General features: G+C 46.3%; 1 protein-coding gene across 2 annotated transcripts in view; it reads left to right on the top strand.

Annotated features, from left to right (window-relative positions):
- The window catches only part of TMEM132D (transmembrane protein 132D), a 399,506-nt gene that overhangs the window by 237,564 nt on the left and 136,487 nt on the right, over positions 1-25,455 (top strand). For both annotated transcript variants that reach the window (XM_044990406.1, XM_044990405.1), the window contains one exon: positions 24,572-24,755. In XM_044990406.1, the coding sequence (XP_044846341.1) occupies positions 24,597-24,755 (159 nt within the window). In that variant the 5' untranslated portion in view covers positions 24,572-24,596. The remainder of the gene's footprint in view (positions 1-24,571; positions 24,756-25,455) is intronic.

Genomic DNA, 25,455 nt, shown 5'->3' with positions numbered 1-25,455 from the left:
GTGCAAGATGCTACAGACGAGCTAAATATTGTTCTGACTATTATTGTTATTACTGTTACTCAAAATGTGCCCAAACATTAGGCTAGAATTTCAATCACTTCATTTCGACTCAACTTGATATGGGTTTTTCTCTCCTTCAACATTTGCAGTAGCCATCGCCCCTGCAAAATTCAGTGGGATGAAGCTGCAGCTGGCATGGATAGAGATTCCTTTTGCTCTCACAGTGGGGTGTATAATTGACAGTAATGGCTGCAAAATCCAGAGCTCAGGGGCTAGGATTTCCCCTCCCCCACCAGCCATTGCTCTGGAAAATGCCCAGTTTGCTCAATGGCTCATCATTCCAGGCTGTTGTTAATAAATGGTAAAGATCCACGTTGAGAACTAAATCTCTTCATTCCGTTTACAGCTCTGTTTCTTAAAAAAAGAAAGAAGAATAATGAAAACAAATTACCCTTCATTTAAATATTAATCTTATATGATAATTATGCCTGGATAAATATTTCAGTTGCAGAGAGTGGATTGTATTGTCGAACATTGCAGTCTGAGCTGTGACTGAATTCAGTGTTCTGTATTTATGTTTCCTAAAGAAGAGCTGAAATACTTTGAAAACTTTCTCCTGCTCTGTCCCCTCTACGTGTGTCACTGTGTATTATGATGTGCTTCCCTGTGTGATGTATTCTAACTGAAAGAAGAAAACGACGTCAGTTTGGCACAGGCTCCTTGCTGGGTTTGCTTCAGCCAGATCAGAATGATCTATATCTTTATAAAGCTAGCACCGCTTACAGCATGGCGGGAATGGGTGCTGTGGATTGTGTAGGAATGTGGAGCCCAGCTGAGAATTTCTCCCTGTTGCGGTGTCTCAGGAGGGACTGGCGTTGCTGATGTGTTAAGTCAATGCTGCTAACCTTATGAAGTTATAAAATTCTAGGCTGCTGAACTTTCATTCTTTATATATACAACATACATCTCGATTCACCTAGAAAGATGGAATCACTGAATGCTGCTTTCCTTTTTTCTTCCCCGCAAGTGAACAGTGGACGTCTACTACATTGCTCCGAATTAGAAGCTGGATCTAACCAGCCTGCAAATCTGAATGGGCTCTGCCCTGTCTCTGATTAGAAGATTAGAAATGTTCCGTCAGTTACGCAAGCTGACTGAGGGCTAAGGTCTCCATGCTAAAGATCTTCAGGACAGCCATGTTGCAGGGGACCTGGGAAATCAGGATGTTTGGTAGAAATGAATGAAAACCCCGAACTAGAATGGAAATGGTCAGTCTTTTGAGGAACTCATATTTGGGACCTCCACTTACAGTTTTTCCTTTACCCACCACACTGGGAATATAGCTTTCTTGAGGGTGAAGGGCAATGCCAACTTCAGTCTCAGCTGGAAGCATTTTAAACCATTCCATTCCACTAATACTAGACGATGGGTTTTGGTTTTGCAAAAACTCAGCGACCAAGGTTTTGTCTCATGGATCCAGAACTGGGAGCAGTTTGGACCAAGGTTCTTCCTTCCTGCCTCTTACACGGCACTTTTCATCCACAGATCTCGAAACCCTTTACAAAGGAGTTAACCGTCATTATCTCCATTGATCATATGGGGAAACTGAGACACAGGAAGGTGAAGTGGCTTGCCCAAGGTCACTCCCCACACCTACCGGTAGAGCCAGGAAATGAACCCAGTTCTTCTGACTCCCCGTCTGTAAGCGTGTAGGTGTGCATGGTTATCTCTCTCGCTGTCAGTCTCCGAGGGCGTCCATGCCTCTTTGCGGTCATGCACCTGGAACGGCAATCTGTACAAGGGGGAAATTAGCCGTCTCTAGGGCTCAAACCTTCAAGCAGGGTAGAGCAGTGAACAGCTTAGGGGCCCAGGCTCTTAGGCAGGGTGGGGCCCCAAGCAGTGTAGGGCTCCAGCCCTCAGGCAGGGTAGAGCAGGTAAGAGTCTAGGAGCCAGGCCTTCAGGCGGGGGTGAGCACCGAACACAGTGTAGGGCTCGGGTTCGGGTGAACACCAAACTCAGTCTAGTGTCCTAGTTGGGCAGAGAGTAGATCGACATGGGCCTCCTGTCTCGGTCCAGCACTCAATCAGACTGTTGTCTAGTTTTCCAGGGCTACTTTCTACATCCCCAGGGTTTGGTACCTCTACACTGTAGCTGTCCTCTGTCTCCCCCGGGTAGGTGGCCAGTGGCAGCCCAAATAGCTTGTCAGTGTCTCGGTCGGCTGGTGGCTCTGGGAGCTCTGGACAGTCCTCAGGTGGCAGCCCTGGCAGCTCCTTGGTGTCTCTGTCAGCTGGTGGCCTGAGAAGCACTCACCAGATCTCGGTACAGCCAGGGTCCTCTTCGGGCTCCAGCAACAAGAGGGATGCATCTGTCTTCCCTGGCAGCTCCAGGCCAACTGAGCTACAGGGCCCGCCTTTTATACTTCCTGTTCCTGTCCCGCCCCTCTGCTTCCAGCGTGCTGAGCGTGGCCTCCCCGGTTGTGTGTCTGGTTGTCCCTCGCTGTCAATCTCCGAGGTTGGCCACACCTCTTTGTTACACAGTCCAATGCCTTATGTTGACCACACTGCTTCAGCTGGTTCTGCCACTGGCCCTATTATATCCAAACACCCAACTGTTTGGGCAGAGGTCTTAATAAATAATATTAAGGCCCAGCACTGATAATGATTCTGGCTTGGCATCTTAAACTAGGACCTCAGCTGATTTAGAGCAACATAGCATTCATGGAGGTATACTGCTTTACACCAGCTGAGGATCCGGCCCTATGCATTTTTATTATGTGGTAGATATAGATAGAAAAACTACAGTGCAGATGTTGTCATTGTCATACCTAGCTAGTATAGGAAGAGAGTTTCCATTATATAATCCCAAGTCCCTAGGTATATCTCTCCAGTGGACATGATTTATGACCCCCCTCCCTCCCAGTTCATCTTCTCTCCATACAGTATGTTTATCCTCATTTAGCCAATTATGCAGGAACTTGGTGTCAGTCCTTGATCGTTTCGTAATCATGGATGTTTTACTCAGGAGGGTTAGTAAAGCATCCGCCAGCAATTTGGACACTGGTTTGTGGCTCTTTGTTTTACACATCCATAAAATATGCAGAAGAAGCTACTGCTAGTCTTCTGAACAAACGATAAGAGCTCTAAATTATTAAATGTGGAGACAAGATGTAGAGACCTTTTTTGTGTGTGTGCAGTTATTCCTGTCCTTTTGCCATGTTGTGAGAACGCAGTACATTTCGATTTTCAAACCAATCCTTGCTGCATGTTTATATGGAGGAAGTCATGGCTGCATTTTTATTTATTTTAGTTTAATGTTTTTATTTATTTATTGGTCCTTCCTGAATTTCAGATGAACAGCGACTCATGGGAAGCTGTATGAGCTGGAGAAGAGTCCAGATCAGCCTCTACTCTCAGGGTAGCAAGACAAATGAGACCAATCCAAGTAATCAGTCTCTATACTGTGCTAGGAGGCTCAGCAATGAGCAGGAAGCCTTGTTTATGCACAATAATGTTCTGAACATTGGGTTGACACTATCCTATATAGCTTGTGGTGGAATTAGAATAATTCACAGCACTGTGTATGTAGAATCCTGTTTGTTTGGTGCTATATTCCCTATCGAGGTCGTTTTTCCTGTAGTTTAGAGAGAAAGAGGAAGAAATATCTCTCCCATTGTAACTTTTCTCCTAGATGTATTCATTCCATTAAATAATGCCTACTCTTGTATAGCACCTTTCATCAAGTAGATTTCAAAGCGCAACAGGTCTTCAATGTATTTATTCTCCCAGCACCCCTGTGAAGTAGGGAAGTGTGATTGCCCCCATGGAGCTCTGAGGCATGCTGATAATAGAGCAAAGCATTTAAGGATGTGCTCAACTTATAGAATATGTTTGGGTCCCATGGTGCTTACCAGGGGCGGCTCTAGACATTTCGCTGCCCCAAGCAGGGCGGCATGCCGCGGGGGGCGCTCTGCCGGTCGCCGAGAGGGTGGCAATCGGCTCCGGTGGACCTCCCGCAGGCGTGCCTGCAGAGGGTCCACTGGTCCCGCGGTCCACTGGTCCTGCGGCTTTGGTGGACCTCTCACAGGGACGCTTGCGGGAGGTCCACCGGAGCCGCGGGACCAGCGGACCCTCCGCAGGCACGCCTGTAGGAGGTCCACCGGAGCCGCCTGCCACCCTCCCAGCGACCGGCAGAGCGCCCCCCGCGGCATGCCGCCCCAAGCACGCACTTGGTGTGCTGGGGCCTGGAGCTGCCCCTGGCTGAATAGGGATGGATTTCTGAACTGAGGCCTCAGCGAAGCCCATGAGAGCCATAGAATCCTAAAAGTTAAAATGGAAAAGACCTGTTAGGCCCACCTTGCTGCCACTGCGTGGAATCTCCCGTCTGGTGCTCTATACAGTTTGATTTTATACCATTCCGATGATGGCTTCTACCATTGCCCTTGGGAAGCTCTCCCACTACCTGTCTATCTGCTTTGTACTCAGCCAAAATTCACACTTCCTTATTTCCATCCCACTGCTCTTAATTATACCCTCTTCTACCACCTTCAGCAATTCTCTTCCCTCTGTGAAGTTTAAAATCTTGTGGATAATTATATCACTCCCTGCGCCCTTCACCTGATATTCAAACCAAGATATCTGTGGCTTGATTTTTCCCCCAGAGCTGTTGAATACCTGCTTGCTGTTCCCATTGATTTCAGTGGAAGTATTGGCTACTTAGCGACCTCTGAAATCAAGCTGTTAATTCTTCCACTCTTTCTTTATAAGACAATCCCTCCACTTCTTAGTTCTTGTCACTGTTATCTGCACCCTCCCTCCCCCCAGCATCTATACTTCATTCTGGTATTGCAGGATCTGGAACTGAATGCACTACAGTTCAAGCAGCGTGGGTTAAGGAAGAGGAGAATCTGTCCCAAATACTCAACTTACATTCACATACCGTAGTAGTAATTTTGCCATTGTTATCCCCTCGCTTTTCATAATAAATGTTCCCAGACACAGCGGCTGCCCTTTGATTTTTCCATTCATGTCCCAAGAAGCAGCTAGTTTTGATGCCTTAAATAGGTGACCTGTCTCAAATCTCGTGGAAATCCAGCCCTGAGAGAGATTTTTAAGTTTACTTTTCGCCGCTCTTTGTTTGGTGTCCGTTGGTGCACCCTTGAGGGTTTAACACTGCAGTATTGTACTTACTGTCAGTGGTCTGATGTTAGCCTGGGAAAGAAAGACACTATAGATTCAATTAAGACCCTATCACAAAATTGGACTCTGAGACTACAGCACAATAGCAGTAAGAGTGCTAAACAAAGGAGAGTCAATAATTTCCAGCGCTCCAGTATGGATGGGAGCTGCCATGAAAACCTGCCTGTGTTCTGAAGCATGACTTCTTCACCTCACGTCTCATTGTTAGCTTCCTTTCAAGCTCTGCTATTCACGAAAGGAAATCTGGTTCACAAATTTCAATGAGGGTGGCACATTTTCTGATGCCTTGGAGTGAAAATTGATTGTCACTTACCACTCCTCACTGTTATGAGAATGATTTATGAACCCATTGAAACCAATAATGATTTCTGGCATTACTGCTTTCCTGGTGATAATAATTAGGGTCCCCTTTCCCCTGCCTCCAGCTCAATAGGATCAATATTTCCTTTTAAAGGGCTGGATGTACAGCTTCCCATTGTCAATTATAAAGATTTTTAAGTACCGAGACTCTCATAAGTAGAAGCAACAGTTTGTGCCACTGGTAAGCACTCTGATTGCATAGGTTTGGTGGTTGTCTCCGTGAAAGCATCTTCCTAGAATATAGGGTGTATCTTCCCTGCAATCATAGGTCTGACTTCAGCATGTATATACATAACCAAGCAGGCTTAGATCTATCTAACTTAAATAACCTAGCAGTGAAGCCATGACAGCTTCTCGGTCTCCCTGACACAGTAGTGTCCAGGCTCAGTTGAGATGTGGTGGGAGGTGAGGTGAGTTCTCCCAGGCTGGGTGGAAAATACCACTGAGAAGGTGGCTATCAGCTCTTGGGCTTGAATCATCTGTTCCAGTGTGAGAATGTCTCCAATACAGACTGTCCGAGGGCCTGAGATGCTGGCTATTCGAGGCCCTATTCTAATTCTGGAGTGTAGGGGGCTATAAATAGACCATCCTGGGCTTTAGGAGATTGACATGCTACATTTTTTGTGGTCTTTTTGTCCAACTGCCTGATTTCATAATCATGCCTGGAAAATGAGTTTTAGGGGTCCTGGCAGTGAGCCAACAGTTTTGACTCTGAACTAGGGAGCAACCAGAATACCCAATCTTTGGGTTTGAACTCTTGGAGATGGGCCCCCTTACTATAGGTTGGTTATTGGGCACTCTGTGCATGTAGGAAATTTTCTGAAAGTGCCTAAGATTTCTAGCCCCTCACAAAGGGTGAGGGGATACAGCATAACATTGTCAGCTTGGGGAAGTTCAGTTCTTTGATCTGAGTTGTACATGACCCGTACGGCTTCCTGGGCCTCTTAAATCCTTGTGAGGGACAATCCTGACAGGGTTCTTCAGAATGTCAACCCCCACCCCCAGCCCAGTTTCTGTCTACCTTGGCCCCACGAGTCCCTCTCTGGATGTCACTTCAGCTGTCCTAGCCACAGTATAGATCTCCATTAGCTTGATGGCTTTGCCATTGCCTCAGGCTGGTAGCATAAGACCAAGTTCCTTCCCCTGGCAGGGAGTATCTGAGTAAATTGTTCAGGCAGAATCATTTCCACTTTTTGAATGTTTTCCTCTTGGGTCTGAGCCAACCACCAACACCAGTCTAGCAGTTTCTGTAGGACCAGATGACCGGAGGATATCACTCCTCCCAAAATCTCTGGCGGAGCACTTCCTCAGAGATATCTAATGAGTTTAAAATGGATATCTTGACTTGTGCATTCCTCCATGATAGACAGCTTGTGCCATCTTGGGCAGGTATGGGGACAATCACTGTGCTGCTGCGTTCCAAGTCTCAAGAAAGGCCTCTGGACTGTCTTCAGGTCCCATCTTTTTTAATCTGACCACTACCCGGGCCCCTGCTGGATCTATCTGGAAGGCCCAGTTGTTGTGAGAGGCTGCAATATGGTCATGGCCTGCTGCACAACTGTTATTGTTGCTGCTGAACAACTAAATCTCAGATCAGCTGCTGCTGCTGCTGTAGGAGATGCTGCTGCTGGTGTTGAGCGTTCTGCTCCATTTCAATAGTTGCTCTGTGTTGGTGCAGCCAAGGAAGCATTTTCTTATGGATTTTTTCTTAAGTCTTGACCTAACTAGGCCAATGCCCACATTTTCCACCACATTTATAGCGGGGTTGCCAGCTCTGGGTCCCTGATGGTTAGACACCGCCCCTCACAGGTCCAGCGCCGTGATGCCTTAACCCTCCTGCTATGGTGCACTTGAGTCCTATCCCTTCGGGAGTATTAGGAGTCCAAAATAAAAGAAAAATTGTGTTAATTCAAACCTAGTGTCATCCAAGAATTCGTCAGCAGGACCCCACCCTTCTACTCAGGGCTTGTCTTCGTGCAACCCGTCCTTTTTTGTTCATTTTGCTGGGTCCAGTCGTCCCATCCACTGGGAGGCTCGCTCAGGTAGCAAGCTGTCTCGGGCTCTGGGCTGGAACCAAGGATCCCTTGGTGGAGAAGAAGCAGAGCTCTGCTCTCCTTCCTGGTCAGCCTCTGACTGAGCTGGGCATCTTCCTTTTAAGGCCCCTCTCCATTCTTGACAATTACTGCAGGTGTAACAGGGAGGGGGTGTCCACAGGCCCTAGGTAGGACCCACATTGGCAGGGAGGCGGTTATCTGATCCATCACATACAGTGGCAGTGTGGGTCTGCTATATCTAATGCAACTTCACTGAATCTAATCAAGTTTTAAAACTCAACATAAGTTTCCTTTCAGTAGCAGCATGTCCCTGTGGCAGCGGCATGGGGTGAGTGTGGCTGGAGCATGTTGTGCTCAGGCTATTCTGCACAAAGGCTCAGTGTTTTGTGCTCCAGCCCTGAGGGCTGCTCTCTCTTAAGTTGGGGCTGTGCTGGTCCCCAGCAGTGCCCGAAACCAAGAGGTACAAGTTTGCCACTCCCTCCTCATTCTCATGCTGAGGTCAGCTCAACTCAGCTAGAAGAGCAAGTTACCTGTCACATGGAGAAACTGGTCCTTGGCTATCTCTCCACTGTATTAGTTGGAAACAAGCTTTTCTTAACTAATAAGTATGCAGGTCTCATTGAGCAAACCCATTTACTGGAGCAAATCCTTGCTTTCGTTCCTGCCTTGAATCCCCTGTGTGCTTCCAGTAGTTTTTCAACATAATAATGCAGGATGAGCTGGGGTTCTACCCTCATGTCATCCTAACGGGATCTTCCTGCTGGACTGTAGGCCCCCAGAGCAGCTGGTAGTGTTTAGTATCTTTATGCCTCAGTGGTTCCAGATTTTGGGCTTTGAAATCGCTTTCTCTTCTTGGCATGTGAAGATCCAGAGTGGGAAATGTACGCCATCACCTGGAATTGCTCAGGGGGCACTAACAGCAGATGATGTGAGGTGCCAGCCTCCGTAACATCTGCAGGAGCAAGACTGTGATGAGACTTGTGTTCAGCTTGCCTGACAGCTGGTGGCCAGACATTAAAGTGGACCTCACCAGCTAAGAGAGTCCCGCATCTGGTGACTGAGCTTGCTTGGTGCACGGGCATAAATCATCCTGCTCTATCTTTCATGCTGCCCTTTGCTGGAGACTGTTTGACAGACTGCTCTGAAATTAGTTTGTTGGCCTTAGTGCCGATCTTAATGAATGCTTTCTCATGGCACAGAAACCACTGTCACTAATTGATTTCTTTGTTGGTATTCCCAGTAGAGTAACCAAAGATTGCAAGGATATGGAAACTGAACCAAGTATAGAGGGTATGTTGCGGGAGAAAGCGGGCATACTTTGCCTTGGGGCTGCTCTAAATTGTGCTGAACTGACTCCTAGTAGGCCCTGGGATTAGAGGAATGCAAAAATGGTGTAAAACCACCTTTGTCAACTCTTTGTCAACTTTCCTAGCTGTCTAAGCAGGGCTCAGGGGCAGCTGAAGATCTAGCCCCATGTGGAGAAAAGCAAAGTACTGACAAAGCTGGCAGCAGTTGCGATCCAGAAAGAATAACACTGGTTGATTTAGTGGAATAACTGACACAAATGCAAACGTGAGTATTAGGTGCCCTGGAAGCCACACAATTTTCAACACAGAAAGTACTGTAGACTCTGTGATTTGATGTGACAGGGCTCAGGCCCGTACTGCGGACCTGTATCCTCATCCTGTCTATAAGATTTCATCCTGGCAGTCAGCGTATCCCAAGGTGTTTGAGGAAAGAAAGGTCTGCTGGAGTCCTAAGAACCTAGAGAATGGCTGGAGCAGGGGAAGGGAGAGAACAACAGTGGACATTGTGAATGTCAGGATCAAAGTGACCCACTGGCTAACTTGGTGCTTCTGATTCTCTTTAAAAATTGTTTCAGAGTAGCAGCCGTGTTAGTCTGTATCCGCAAAAAGAACAGGAGTACTTGTGGCACCTTAGAGACTAACAAATTTATTTGAGCATAAGCTTTCGTGGGCTACAGCCCACTTCATCGGATGCATAGACTCAGGGCCGGTTCCAGGCACCAGCCAACCAAGCACGTGCTTGGGGAGGCACCTTGGGGCAGGGTGGCGCTTGGGGTTTTTTTGGTTTGTTTGTTTTTTGGTTCGGCCGGGCGGCGCCGGAGGGTTTTTTGTTTGTTTGTTTTTGTTTTGTCCGGGCAGTGCTCGGGGGGGGGGAGGGACTTGGGCGGCGCAGCGCGGCGTGGTGCTCGGGGGGTGCGGGGGGCTTCGGTGGCACGGCGCTCGGGGGGCAGGGACTTGGGCGGCGTGGTGCTCGGGGGGGTGTTATGGCGGGGCGGCGCTCTTTTTTTTTTGCTTGGGGTGGCAAAAAAGTTAGAGCCAGCCCTGCATAGAATGGAACATATAGTAAGGAGAGAGATAGATAGATAGATACACAAAAAGAGAACATGAAAAGGTGGGAGGCTAATTAATTAAAAAATTGTGTTAACCTTTATTAGCTTTCGTACAATTTCTCCAGATGTTAGCCACACCCAAATTTCTCTCCTTGTTTGTTGTGTCACTATTACTGTCTCTATTATCTACAATATTTCTTGATATTAAAAAAAAAATTCTCAGTACCTGATATTGAAGCGTTGCTCAAGTTACTTTGGAAATACAGTGCTCATCACTGGATCTGCAAAGTAATGAGCTGCATATTGCTGGTTGATTGCTGATTACAGGCTGTGTTCATTGCTCTCCACTCATCCCTTACTCAAGCAGCGCTGCTATTGGCTCGGAGTTTTGCTTGAGAAATTAACAAGGCCACACTGTTGCACCACAGCCTAGGTATTGCACAGTAGGATGGAAATGATGTCTGGCATCATCACAGCCACTCGTTCAGGACAGGAGTTGTTAGTTTGGCCATGAAAATGAACTGCCCCGGATCAGCAGTGTCAATGTTGGGGCCTGAAAAACAACTATTTCCCAAAAATAATTAATTCTTATAAAAAAGTAGTCTATTATTTTATACTATAACCTTCATTAAGAAAAAGACCTTCCTCAGCAGCATGGGGCACAGGTTGCTTGGTAGTTTCATCTGGATAAATTTTACCAATTCGTTCCCTGCCACTCCAGGGGCTTGGGGCATTGGTTCACCTCAGTCCCTCCTATTCTCCGCCTGTGGCACACAACAGTTTAGTCTCTTGAGGGCTGGAATACATTAGTGTAATCCAGGTTATTGGACTCAGTGCAGGGATAACTGGGTGGGGTTTAGTGGCCTGCAGTGCGCAGGTCAGACTAGATGATCTGGCCTGAAACTCTCTTATTCTATGAGCTTCCTGCTAATGGAGCATTCAGAACTGTCCCCAAAATGGGATTCTACTAGCACTTTAAGCCATCTTAAAAAAAAAAACGAGCATTCGTGTTTGGTTTGTTCTGTGAAACGAGTTGAAAAGTCTCACTACAGTTCCAGGATAGCTTGAAAACCCCATCACACAATGGGGACCACTTGGCATCCTTTTTGACCATCTCAGGAGTGACACCAGCACTGAATGGGCAAGAGGCTGAACCATCCTCTCATGCCTGCTATTGATCACTTCAGATCAGGGTTGAGATATGTTGAGGAGGCAGTATGACAAAGCATACTGTATTCTGGGTCCAGGAGTATCTGATCTGTGGATAAATAGAGACCTTTAGTCCTCAAGGCTGGCTTTCCATAAAGCTCCATTTTCTCTCTCTTTCTTTCATAGGTTCTAAGGCCATAAGAGACCATGATGGTCATTTAGTCAGACCTCCTGTATAGCACAGGCCATAGAACTTCCCCAAAATAATTCCTAGGGCAGATCTTTTAGAAAAATATCCAGGAGAGTGCCCCATCCTATAAGTATGGCCTATGTTCTTTGTTCCCAGATTTATACATTTACATTGAGCCGAATTAAAATGTGTATTGTTGGCTTCCGCCCAGTTTACCAAGTGATCTAGATCCCTCTGGATTAGTGACCTGTCCTCTTCATTATTTACCACTTCCCTAATTTTTGTGAGAGGTATACTTTCCCTGATGTGTGTGTGTCATATCGGAATATAAGATGTATTATTGATTATAGATGCAATGTGTGTGTATACAGATGTATATGTACATACGGGTGAGATCCTCAGCTGGTATAAATCACCACAGCTCCATTGAAGTCAATGGAACTCTGCCAATTCACACCAGATCCGAATATATAATTTCCAAAATCATTGTAGAATTTACTTGATTTCAAACATTTGTTTCTCAACTGAGTCTTTAATCCCCTCTGCTGTTAGTGATGTGTGCTTTTTTTCCACTAAGGTCTCCTTTCCTAGTGAAAACGCAGCGGATGTTAATGACATTGAAATAGATGGCTACATTTTAAACTACTCGGTTGTGCTAAAACTCACCAATCCTTTGTAGTTAGCAAATGGAATTCCGCAACTGAATGAATGGAAAATAGAGGTGGCAGTTTTCCATTTAGAACTGGCGATCAGCCGCTATTGGTTTTGCTGCAGGCCAGACAGTCTTGAAAATAGGCTGGCAAATCATGGTGAGAGCCCTATCATTTAATTTCCAGCTTTAAGTAAAAGCTATTCAGCATCGCAGTCCCTGTCACATACCTTTCTTAGCACTCCCTCAGATCCTTTATTTTCAACTTAGGAATCTATTTTTGGCGAGGATGGCCACAGAGAATTTACAAAGCTCCAGCCCTCATCACACACCTTAATGATTTCTTTCCATTAACCTTGGGCACAGTGGTTTGCAAAATCACTCCTCCTGCAGCGCAGCAGAGTGGAAGGCTCATGGACATCTAGATAACCCACAGTTACTTAGTTGCAATCAAGTCTGGAATTCTCCTTCGAGTAAATGGGACTGGAGATGTCTCCATGCTTGTGTCTGCATGTGTTGTGTGCGTGGGTGTCAATGCATGTGGCACTCCTCAGTGTGTGCTAATGGATTCTGAGCCTGTCCTGGGGAGCAGTGAAGGGGAAGGAACCTTTCACAGAGTTCTCCTCTGGGGTAGTTCTCCCCATTTGCTCTGTTGGCGGCAGAGTTTGCCACCTCCTAACGCCACAGATCCCGGAAAAACAATGAGAGGCTGGGGTATCCACATAAAGCCCCCGTGACTCCATGCTGGCTCTGGGTCTCTGCCTTTCTTTCCTTTGGAGCTGCAGCCAGTAAGTACCACCGGGACCCCTGTAAAGAAGGTGCCTGACTATACAGGGAATGCCTGAGGTTTTATTAGAGTTTTGCCCTTCGCTTCCCAGGGCTGGTGGGAAGTGATGCACACTCGCTTATCATCTCCTTTCCTGCCCCACCAGCTCCCCCCTTGCAGCTTGTGGAGGATGCGCCCTGCCCCCCTTTAGAATCTGGAGAACAGAAGCCGGTGATCTGTTTCCCACCTGGGAGACTGAGTCCCTCCTTACACGCAGATTGTGCAACTGGGTCCATTACCAGACTATCGGAGTATTTCCAAAAGAGCACAGAAAGGATCCCCAAGATCACCCTCCTTTGGAAAGCAGTAGCAGAAGTTTCGAGCCGCTTGGATCTATTTTTCAATAGAGTGCTTCTCAAAAAGGAGGAAAAACTCGGTTTAGATCAGGGGTCAGCAACCTTTCAGAAGTGGTGTTCCGAGTCTTCATTTGTTCACTCTAATTTAAGGTCTTGCGTGCCAGTAATACATTTTAATGTTTTAAGAAAGTCTCTTTCTGTAAGTCTATAATATATAACTAAACTATTGTTTAGTCAGATATTAGGAATGGCAATATACAAAAATCTGTAGGAGAACACTTCAATCCCCCTGGACACACAATAGCAGATATAAGTCATCCTGCAGCCAAAAAAAAAAAACCCCTCAGGACCAGACTCCAAAGAGAAACTGCTGAGCTTCCGTTCATTTGCAAATTTGACACCATCAGCTCAGGATTAAACAAAGACTGTGAATGGCTAGTCAACTACAAAAGCAGTTTCTCCTCCCTTGGTGTTCATAACTCAACTGCTAGAAGAGGGTCTCATCCTCCCTGATTGAACTAACCTCGTTATTTCTAGACTGATTCTTGCCAGCATATTTATACCTGCCTTTGGAAATTTCCACTGCACGCATCCGACAAAGTGAGTATTCACCCACGAAAGCTTATGCTCCAATACATCCGTTAGTCTGTAAAGTGCCACAGGACTCTTTGTCGCTTTTTACAGATCCAAACGAACACGGCTACCCCTCTGATACTAAACTATTGTTTTATGTAAAGTAAATAAGGTTTTTAAAATGTTTAAGAAGCTTCATTTAAAATTAAATTAAAATGCAGAGTCCCCCGGACCGGTGACCAGGACCCGGGCAGTGTGAGTGCCACTGAAAATCAGCTCACATGCCACCTTTGGCACACGTGCCATAGATTGTCTACCCCTGGTTTAGATGGTCTCTTATATTTCTGTTTGAAGTTATTGCTTTACAAATGAACAGGAAATCAGATATGGGAAGGGTCTTGTCAATAAATATTTCATCCCACCAATGCACACACCTTCCTGAAAACAGAGCGCTTTTCTTTTTCCTTTTTTATTTTTAGAGTCAGCAGAAAAATGCTGTATGTTTGGATAAGGGAAAAATTGTGGTGGGAGGGGGGTTAGATTAAAATAATGTTATATTTTTGCAATTTTCTTCACTTCACAGATATATTTGTTGAATAATTCACAGCAGAGGAGGTTCTTCCACAGAGGACAGTAATCTCTCATTTATTGGCTACACTCTGGCAGACTGCAGAAGAGCTCCTAATTCTGAAATATATCATGGCCTTGAGTCTTGTGAAATGTAGCTCTGCTCCCATATATAATTTCATTTGCTCAGGAGCCAGTCTGGACGCTAATAAGCAAGGTATAAAAAGGAATGTGTTATGGATCTCACCTTGGAGGTGTGGAATAGGTGATGTGTTAACATGTTAGATCTTCCATTCTGGATTTAAGACTGTAATTTGTTATATTGGATTCCAAAGTAAAACAGCCAAGGTAGGCATCAAAGTGAGTGAGTGATGTTGGAGTCATGGAGCATCAGGTAACACAATGTGTTATGAGAATGCAGAAATAGTAACCCCGCAGTGTCTGTTTTGGAAACAAGCCTAAGTAGAAGGGTAGGGCCCCACTTAGGGTTTGTGGGAGGACTATGGTTTTGAATTGTGTTTATTTTTGTTTCTAATTACCTTTGACCCTTAAACAGCCTGAAAGGGGTAGGTCTGAAGGGTGTTTAGGCAGGAAGCCCAAATCACCACTATGCTGGACCTCATGAGGACAGAGACACCAGCGGAGGCCCACAGCTGGGTGAGTTGTGCCCAGAAGGGACACAAGGGGGTGCCACCCTGACAACCCAGTCACAAATCCTGTATGGCTGTATATATGGATTGCTTTGCTCTGATTCGCTCTGTTCTGCCGTATTGTATATTAGACAAGACGTATTTAATGATTTAAAACAGTAAAAGTGAAAGGAGCTGGAGTGGGGAGGGGGCAAAGAGAGACGGCCTGAGAAAGCACACCTGCAGTGTTTTATCGGACTTCCAGTTCCCAGTAAAAACACATTCTTACCCCTGCAGTTTTTCCACCATTGCTTCTTGATTGGGCTACTTCAAAAGTGCTGGATGTTTACTGAGTGTCATGCTGAATAATGTATTGGATTATTATTAGATTGGTTGCAATGAATTCCGTGTTGATGTATCATTTCCTTTGCATAATGTGGCAAATAACTACTGGATTTATTATGTCGAGAGAAGTTCGGAGCGTTGACAGGGCTCTCGAAACTGAAATGCCGACTCGATGGGGAGTTTGTGCTTTATATTTAATGTTAAATTCAAGATGTTGCATATTTTTTGCTCACTTTTGAAGGGAAAAAAATCAAATGACTGGTTTGTGTTAGTTGGGCAAAGTGACATCTACAGCTGGAAAATTATCTGTTGAATAATTCATTTAAAAATAGCACAGCGTTAATCAAAAAATTATTCAGCAAATATTATTCGACCAACTCTGCTGACATCATGCCTTGTTGAGATGGGTCTAATTTTTTTAAGCACCACCATTTCGTGATTAGCAGGCTCATTCTTTTGCAATTTTTCTTGCTGGTTGGCTCATGTCATAGGCTGACTCCTAAAGAAAAATGACTTTTCAGCCCACCCATTGCTGCATATTTAATGCAAAAATGACACTGGATAAAATTAAGTTTTAATTTATTACTGTATGTCCCACCTGTGGTGAATGATGGTCTTTGTCTTGATGAACTGGACTGGGATTCAGGGAATGCTGTTTCTGGACTTTCTGTGACACCTCGGGAAAGTCTTAATTTCCCTGGAGCTCAATTACCCATGTGTAATGGGAATAATAGTCCTTCCTTTCTGCTGTCTATTTGGATTGTCCCCTTTTGGGAGCAGAAGCTGACTCTGGGGTCACAATCTGGGTTGAGACCTTTGGGGCTACCTTGAGTCAGCTGATAATAGTTTTGATTGGTTACATTTTAATATTCTAACTTTATCAAAGGAGCCTGGGGGTTAGCTGCACTGCTGGTTGTTTATGAGACCAAGCACGTTATAGGGTCAACTGTAGTGGGGGAAAAAAACCTTTTAGCCCTGTCTCCTGGTCCGTTGCATTTATGTACACGGCGTACTCTCTGGGGGTGCAAGGCCATGGCTGAACTCAGACCACATTACCCCACCTGATTATAAATGTGGAAGGTTGGTTGGTTGAAGTCAACATCAGAGCTGCTAATTCTTGAGATTTCATCACAGTCTTGCAATATCTTTAAGCCCCAGCTGCCGAAATCAAGAGATTGCATGAGAATCACAGCTTTCATTTAACCAGACAAACTAGGGAAGTGTCTATCCCTTATGGTTGCAAAGAAAAGCTTGACTGTGTAAAGTGAGTGCTCTCAAAAGGCTCAGAAACCAGAAAGCAAATAAAAAGAACCCCACATTTTTTTAATTTTTGTAAATCACAGGATTGCCAATCTCCTCATTTTTGGGGGGCCTAACATCATTTTTGAACCCTTGAGGATGGCAGCATAGCCCCAGTGAAGTCACCAGCCCCAGAGAGATCAATCATTTGAAGCTTTTGTATTGTTAATGAAAAGTTTTTCCCCCATTGGCTTTCCGTGCTGTACTGCTGAGATCTCATCTTGCTTGAAATAGACATGGCTGTGTGCGTCTTGCTTTAGGAAAGACCTACACAGGATAACTCAGAGATGTCGCATTGCAGTTGATAAAATAAAATAATTTCAGATTAATCATGGGTGAGAAATTTACACTCAGCATCATCCCTCACAAAGACTTTAAAATCCCGGTTGGCTGAATCCAAAGGAGTTTGGAGAACAACAAAATAATATTTCTTAAATATTTGTTTGGTGCCTCCGTACTGGGGTGATAGGCACCTTAGAAAGATACAGATAACTGATCCATCACTAACCATGGCTTCCGTCCCTCCTTATAGGCTTTTTAGTCCCACAAATACATGCATCTAAATTGCACAAGTGTATAGTCTCCTTGGCAACTGACCCCACGCTTTTTGACTACACACATTAACATCTCGGGCTCCATCAAACACACCAAGCAGAAGGAGTTTCTTGCATTGCAAATTCCTCTTTATGCAGAAGAGATGTGATCTCTATCTCTCCTGCTTCCATGGAGAGAATGCAAATGCGTGGCCTGGACACACAGTTTGCCTCTTATGAAAAGGTTCTGAGAGGAAATATATGTAAAGGAAATGCCACCTTCTGAAACCAGAGTTGTGGATATTTGTCAGGACAGTGAGATCATCGTCTGCTCAATGTAAAAATTAAGGTTATTACTGGGATCTCTTCCCCAAACTCTTTTGAAGAGGGGTGGAATAGTGGGGTTCTACTAGTCAGAGGAATATTTCAGTCTTTTTCTGGCTACTGTCTAAATTAACAGTAGCTCCCCTTTATCTGCGACCCCCCAGGCATTCAAGTATTTGACCCTATTTGCATTGAGCTGGGAAATGAGCTATGGTAAGAAAAATCGCGGTAATAATGTTGGCACCTTGTTACACTGCAGATCTCCGCCCAGTGTTCGGTCGCGCCTGTTAACTTTAGTGGCAGCAAGACCTTTTTACTCCTGCTAGCAATGCCAAGCAGGGAGGTCATTTTGGCTTGTGGTTAAAGCACGCGACTGGCATGTAGGAGATCTGGGTTCACTTCCTGGCTCTGCTGCAGACACCCTTTGTAACCTTGGGCAAAATCACTTTCTTTGCTCGTTTTTTCACGTGTAAAATGGCGGTAAGGATGCTTCCTTCACTCTCTCCCCTCTTTGTCTGTCTTGTCTGTTTAAATTGTAAACTCTTGGGGTAGGGACAGTCTCTTACTATGGAGCTGTGACTTCTTGGCACTACTATAATACAAATGAAAATAATAGAACTAACACAACCATGGGAGAGGGAGTTGGATTCTTGTCCGGCTTGTGTGTCTCATCAGTAGAATTAGCTTAGCCCCAGATAAAGCCTCTTTACCTCCCAGCTCATTTGCCCCTTAACTACTCTGTAATATACGGTAATTTATTTGGGCCAGGGTGGGAACCCATAAGAGCACACCTTGACTTTTCCTATCCGAGAGTGAGTTCTCTGTAGTGACAGTCACAAAAGTTGCCCTTTCTTGCAAACATAACGGACCTGCAATGGAGTCACCAAGAGACAATGAATGTGGGAGCCCCCCAATGCCATCTACACATTCAGATCAGAACCACACAGAAAGGGACTGTCCACATTAGCTTCAAGCATTGGTTCAGCTCAGTTTTCAACACCGCTTGACCTGCCAGAGTGAAGACTCTGGCCTTTTCCATACCAGGATTTTTAATCCTGAAATTTCCCACTGTTGCTACCGCTAGAGTAGCTGCACACATGGTGGCAATGGTGCCACAGCACTGCTGAAGACATATAGCCCATGTGCAATGGTGATTTCACCATCGTATTGTCTAGGCCTGTTCTGAGGAGGGTTAGACAGTGGAGCGGTTAAAGCGCCAGTGGCTGGCTACTCAATGGGCTTTTCTTCATTGGAAAATTAAGGTCTATTAGAACGTAACCATAAGGAGTTGGGTTAAAAAACATGATGCTCTAAGACAGAGGTGGGCAAACTTAGGGTTACCATATTTGAACATTGGAAAAAGAGGACACTCCATGGGGGCCCCCAGCCCCGCCCCAACTCTGCCTCTTCCCCTCCCCCATTCCAACCCCTTCCCCAAAGTCCCTGCCCCAACTCCGCCCCGTCCCTGCCCCATTGGACCCCTTCCCCAAATCTCCGCCCCGGCCCTGCCTCCTCCCCTGAGTACGCCACATTCCCTCCCAGCCACCCGAAACAGTCGCCTCCTACCTGGGCTCCAACTTTCCCGGCTCCCGCTGCTCTCCAACTCTTGCGCCCCCAGCCAGGCGCTTCCCCTGCGCAGCAGCAGCCAGAGCTGGGGGGGGGGAGTTGCTTTGGGCCCTGGGCCTGCCCCCGAGCTGGGCTTCCCAGCCCCAACGTGCTCCCACCTGCGAGGCTGCATCCCAGCTGTGGGCTCCCTCTCTGGCCGGGCTGGAGCAGAGAAGTGCTGCGTGTATGGCCCAGGCCTTGCCCCCGGGCTCAGCGGGGCCTCCACCCCACTCCCAGCCGGACCCGGCGAGGCTGCAGCAGCTCAGGCCGGGCGGCTGTGGGAGGCGCTGCAACGTGGGCCCTTCCTGGGGGTGGGGGAGGCTTGAGCTCCCGGGAGCCACCGCTGCGTGCCAAGAAACTTTCCCCTGTGCCAGGACCCTCCCCCCGGGCAGGCTGGCGGGGGGGCTCCTTGCACAGCCGGGGCGGAGGGGGGAGACTGAGGCTCTGCCAGAGCCGCGGGGGATGCTCGGAGGAGGCAGAAGCGGCCGCAGACCCCCCCCCCCAACCCACAGCTGGCTGCAGACATGCCACCGCTCCTAGCTGTGGGGCGCGGGGTTGCAGCAGCAATGGGGAGGAGGGGGGTTGCAATCCACAGGCTGCAGCGAGCTGACACCCCAAGAGGAGAGAGGGGCAGTGGGTAGGGTTATCATACGTCCGTATTTTCCGGACGTTTTTATATATTTAAAAAAATCCTCCCGGATAGCGATTAACAACTAAAAAGCCGGAAATGTCTGGGAAAATACGGACATGCGGTAACCCTAGCAAACCCTCCTGCCCGGCCCCTGAGCTCCTGGCCTGAGAGGCTCGCCCCCGGCCCCTCCCCTGCTGTTCCCCCTCCCCCACAGCCTCAGCTCGCTCCACCACCGGAGCAATGCTCTGGGCGGTGGGGCTGCGCAGTTGCAGAGCCTGGCCTGACCCGGTCTCTGTGCTGCGTGGTGGCGTGGCTGGCTCCAGCTGGGCAGCGCGGCTGTAGCTGGGTCGAATTCGGGATAGTGCAGATGCAATTTGATGATATTAGCTTCCAGGAGCTATCCCAGAGTGCTCCAATGTGACCGCTCTGGACAGCACTTTCAACTCCGATGCACTAGCCAGGTACACAGGACAAGCCCCAGGAAATTTTGAATTTCATTTCCTGTTTGGTCAGCGTGGCGAGCTCAGAAGCACAGGTGACCATGCAGTCCCCCCAGAACCGCAAATGAGCTCCAGCATGGACCAAAAGGGAGACACTGGATCTGATTACTGTATGGGGAGAAGAATCTGTGCAGGCAGAACTCCAATCAGAAAGAAGAAATGCTAATATATCTGCCAAAATCGCACAGGGCATGAGGGACAGAGGCTACAACAGGGACATACAAGTTCCATATCTTCCTCACCCAGACTACCAAGAATGTGGGGGCAGGAGGCTGCGGGCACCCAGCCACTCCACTCCAGAGGATGGCCCAAGTAACAGAAGGCTGTCATTCAAACAGTTTTGATTTGTAGTGTGGCTACAATAAGCAATGTGGCCTTGTCCTTCCCTCCTCTCGCACCCCACCCCACCCGGGCTACCTTGTCAGTTATCTCACTTTTTTTTTAATTAATAAAGAAAGAATGCATGGTTTCCAAACAATAGTGACTTTATTTCCTTTGCCAGCTGTGATCCGAGAGGGGAGGGTGGTTGGCTTGCAGGGAATTAAAATCAACAAAGCGGGCGGATTTGCATCAAGGAGAAACACGCACAACTCTCACATGGTAGCCTGGCCAGTCATGAAACTGGTTTTCCAAGCCTCTCTCTGATGCTTAGCGCGCCTAGCTGTGCTCTTCTAATCACCCTGGTGTCTGGCTGCTCAAAATCGTCCGTCAGGCGATTTTCCTCAACCTCCCACCCCACCATAAATGTCTCCACCTTACTCTCACAGATATTATGGAGCACACAGCTAGCAGCAATAACAATGGGAATATTGGTTGCGTTGAGGTCTAATTTAGTCAGCAAACAGCGCCAGCATGCTTTTAAATGTCCAAAGGCACATTCTACCACCATTCTGCACTTGCTCAGCCTATAGCTGAACTGCTCCTTACTACTATCCAGGCTGCCTGTGTATGGCTTCATGAGCCATAGGAGCAAGGGGTAGGCTGGGTCTCCAAGGATAACTATTGGCATTTCAACATCCCCCACAGCAATTTTCTGGTCTGGGAAGTAAGTCCCTTCTTGCAGCTGTTCAAACAGCCCGGAATTCCTAAAGATGCGAGTGTCATGCACCTTTCCCGGCCATCCCATGTTGATGTTCGTGAAACTTGTGATCCACCAGTGCTTGCAGCACCATTGAGAAGTACCCCTTGCAGTTTACGTACTGGTTGGCAAGGTGGTCTGGTGCCAAGATAGGGATACGCGTTCCGTCTATCGCCCCACCACAGTTAGGGAACCCCATTACAGCAAAGCCATCCACTATGACCTCCACATTTCCCAGAGTCACTACCCTTGATAGCAGAACGTCAGTGATTGCATTGGCTGCTTGAATCACAGCAGCCCCTACAGTAGATTTGCCCACTCCAAATTGATTCCCGACTGACCAGTAACAGTCAGGCGTTGCAAGCTTCCACAGGGCTATCGCCACTCGCTTCTAATTGCCAGGGCAGCTCTCATCTTGGTATTCCTGCACTTCAGGGTAGGGGAAAGCAACTTACAGAGTTTCAGGAAAGTGGCCTTCCGCGTGCGAAAGTTTCGCAGCCACTGGGAATCATCCCATACCTGCAACACTATGTGGTTCCACCAGTCTGTGCTTGTTTGCCAGGCCCAGAATTGGCATTCCACTGTATCAACCAGCCCCACTGCCGCCATGATGTCCCCTTTGTCACATCCCGTGCTTTCAGGAACGTCTGTGTCCATGTCCATGTCCTCCTCACCATCGTCCTCGTGCTGCCGTCTCTTAGCCAGGTTCTGCACATACTGCAGTATAATGTGCGAGGTGTTTACAATGCTCACAAAGCCAGCAGTGAGCTGAGTGGGCTCCATACTTGCCGTGCTATGGTGTCAGCACGGGTAACCCAGTAAAAAAGGCGCAAAGTGATTGTCTTCAGTTGCTTTCACAGAGGGAGGGGAGACTGATGACATGTACCCAAAACCACCTGCGACAATGTTTTTGCCCCATCAGGCATTGGGAGCTTAACCTAGAATTCCAATGGGCAGCGGAGACTGCGGGAACTGTGGGATAGCTCCCCACAGTGCACCGCTCCGTGAGTCGATGCTAGCCATGGTAGTGAGGACGCACTCCGCCGACTTAATGCGCGTAGTTGGGACATACACAATCGACGGTATAAAATCGACATAATTTTGTAGTGTAGACGTACCCTGAGAGGAGAGGGATGGCATAGAGGCAGGAGGAGGGAAGTAAGTGTACAGAGTGTGAAGAGACATTTTTTTTAAAGGAGTCAAAAAGGTGTGTGTGGAGGGGTGGGGAGGAGAATGGAGAACTCCTCTGTTCTTCTCTAGCCCCTCCCATTTTTCTGTTATCCTATCCTCCAATTCCCTTCTCTTCTCCTTCATCTTTCCATTGCTTCTTCTGCCTTTCACTTCTCCCTCCTGCCTTCTAGTCCGCTCCATATCTTGAAAAGTTTTCATTGATTCTTTCTTTTTGTTAAATCCTCCCCTTGCAACTGTCACTAGCCTACACATGCCTTCTCCTCTGCAATGCCAATCTCCCCAGTAGCACATTATGTCCATGACTGCCAGGAAACACCAATTCTACAGAGCAGTGGCCACCGGTGCAGCAACCAGAAAGAGAGCTCAGAACCAGGATGCGTCCGTACAATGATTAAATTTGTTTCTTTAACAGCAGTAGAGTTGGCAGGTATTGTACAAAGTGAGATCAGTATCATGCATTTATGGGTAATGCATGGCCTGTTCCTGTTTATACAGTAAGGCTAACTGAGTTTCAATTGCTGCAGCTGCATAAAGCAGTTTTCTGGTCCCCACTAAGGTCAGGGTGGAATATTGTTGCATTCAGTATTAGTTTGCAAATTGCACTCTCCTGGGTTTGACATAAAGTGATGAGGAATTGAATAAAATGTAAAATCATTCAGCGACATTAATTCTGCAAGTGTGGAACTGATGCAAAGGCTCCTTTTTTAAATTCTCTGTGTGACAGCAATGACTCAATACATCCATTAGAGTCCAGACTTTCAGCGGTCTGCAGATTAAAATCTCCAAGCAGTGGCTTTAGACAAGGAATTGAACAGAGCTGAAATGATAAAAACCCTGGGCATTTTGGGAGCAGTCCTGAATTGGGGCTCTTGTCACAACTGGTTCTGATCAAAGAGATGACTAGTTTTAACTCTCTTCCTACAGCAACCAGGGAAGATTGCAAGGTTTAAAAGTTTTCCCATCAGCCGCTTGCTGTTTTCTCTCTCTTCCGGTTGTGCCCTCTGAGACAGGGTTGCTTGAGCAGCTTGTGATCCGTCTGTAATTGTGACATTCCTTCCTCTCAAGCCTTCGGGTCTCATCCCTGCATTGAAATAGATTCAACCTTCACCATTCACCTCTACACACCTGCATTAAAAACTACTAAATGGCCTTCAGTGGCTGAGGAGTAAAATCACTGTCAGCTTCAATATCCCTCAAAGTGTTGCAGTGCTAGGGAACTTCACTGTACATCTTGAGGTTTTGGGGCTCCTTTATAAAAGCAAGTGGTCCATAGAATCTTTACCGCACTGTTTCCTATGCAGTAGCTGATTTTTTCACAAGGTTTACAGGATCTAATCCTCTGAGCCTCTGACTGGTTCCCCGCTTTAAATCTCTCCAGTTCAGCCTCCATTTACCCTTTTGGTTGTGATTCATTTGCTCTCGAATGGATTTTGTAACACAGTGTACAAAAGATACATTATAAAAATAAACAGCCCTGTAACTGTGATATATCAGACACTCTGATGCAGATGGTCCAGGGATATCACAGATAAAACATTGTCGTTCTCTACCACCTTTTACCCAAAGATCCCAGAATGCTTTGCCAACAGCAAGCCAGCCTTGTAACCCCCTGAGGAAGTAAAGCTGTAAGCACTATTGTCCCCATTTTATAGATGGAGGAAACTGAATCACAGAGAGTTTAAGGTGTTTGCCCAGGGCATCACAGTGAGACGGGGCAGAGCCAGAAATAGCCTCCAGTTTCCTCCATCTTCCCCTTTTTAAAGGACAGAAGCTGCTTTGAAGGAAAGAGCTACAATAGTTTCACATCTCAGTGGGCAACTGCCTCTAGGTTATTCTTTTTGCATGTTGCTTTTAACAAGGGGGAAATATAATCTGATGGTTGGAACACAGAACTTTGGAGTCAGGCATTCCTGGATCTGCCACTAACTCACCCTATGAATTTAACCTCAACGCTTAACCTCTCTCTGCCTCCATTTCCCTATCTGTAAAGCACAGATAGTACTTAGCTACCAATTTTGTGCATGCTAGGCCTAGAGAATGTATGTAAAGTGCACTAAGATCCTGGAATAATACATGCAAATAGTTAATTTACTTCTAATTCCTACGTCCCATAAATCCTCTCTTAGGAAGAGCAATAATCCAATGATTTATTAGTATAGATGCGATTATTTTTCTGGTTTGTCACTCACCTGAATTAAGGCATCTCTTTCTTTTTTTCCAGGGCCAGCAGTCCTTCCTCAGAGATCATGCAGATTGATTTTGAAATTGAAGACCTAAGTGATCTACCTGGGACCCAGCTTATCACGTGGCAGGTTGAATATCCTGGGGATACAACATCTGATCTAGGAGTCTCCAAGATCTATGTTAGCCAGAAGGATCTTGTAGGAGTCCTGCCCTTGGCCATGGTAAGGAACTGCCCATTACTTTGCGAGGTCTGAATGTTGTTTACAACAATGGCAGCAAAGGTACATACATTCTGTGCAAAAGCTCCACTCCAATGATGAGGTTTTTCTTAGGACTTGAGTCCAATGTTCTTACCTTGTTGCTAGCTGATCAGAGAAAACCAATTACAATTCTCATTCGAGAGCACTAACAACTACAAAGTGAGATAATTTATTTTATTTCCCTAAAGTATTAAGAATATAATTAATATTGATATTACAATACAAATTGAGTTAGTCAAATCAAACTGTTAACAGTAATACAATTTAAAATTGGAGAACTACGAAACATTCAACTTAAGACCAACAATTGGTCAAGTTATTGCATGAATGCAACAGTAATCAAATCACAAAGCTAACGTAACATAAATGATTAAATTACTTATTAAATCTTGCCATCTCTATGGGGTTTACTTAGCAGCTTTAACTTTCCCTTGTGGAAAGAATAGGCTAAGATTCAATTTTTTATGTATCCCAAGTGATTCTTAGAGATCTATGATAAGATTTGCTTTAAACATAGGTTAAACCATTCCTAATGGTACCTTATACTCTGCATATATATGCACTTGCTATCACTATTAATGGACACCTCTCCCCCAAAAAAGACCGAGATAGGTCTTTCCTGGTACACATCCCTGCATAGGTGTTCAAATGTCCTGTTAAG

The sequence above is a fragment of the Mauremys mutica genome, chromosome 16 (assembly GCF_020497125.1).
Source record: "Mauremys mutica isolate MM-2020 ecotype Southern chromosome 16, ASM2049712v1, whole genome shotgun sequence".
Taxonomy (NCBI): Eukaryota; Metazoa; Chordata; order Testudines; family Geoemydidae; genus Mauremys; species Mauremys mutica.
Note: the sequence above shows the minus strand (reverse complement) of the source record. Positions and strands in the feature narration are given on the sequence as shown.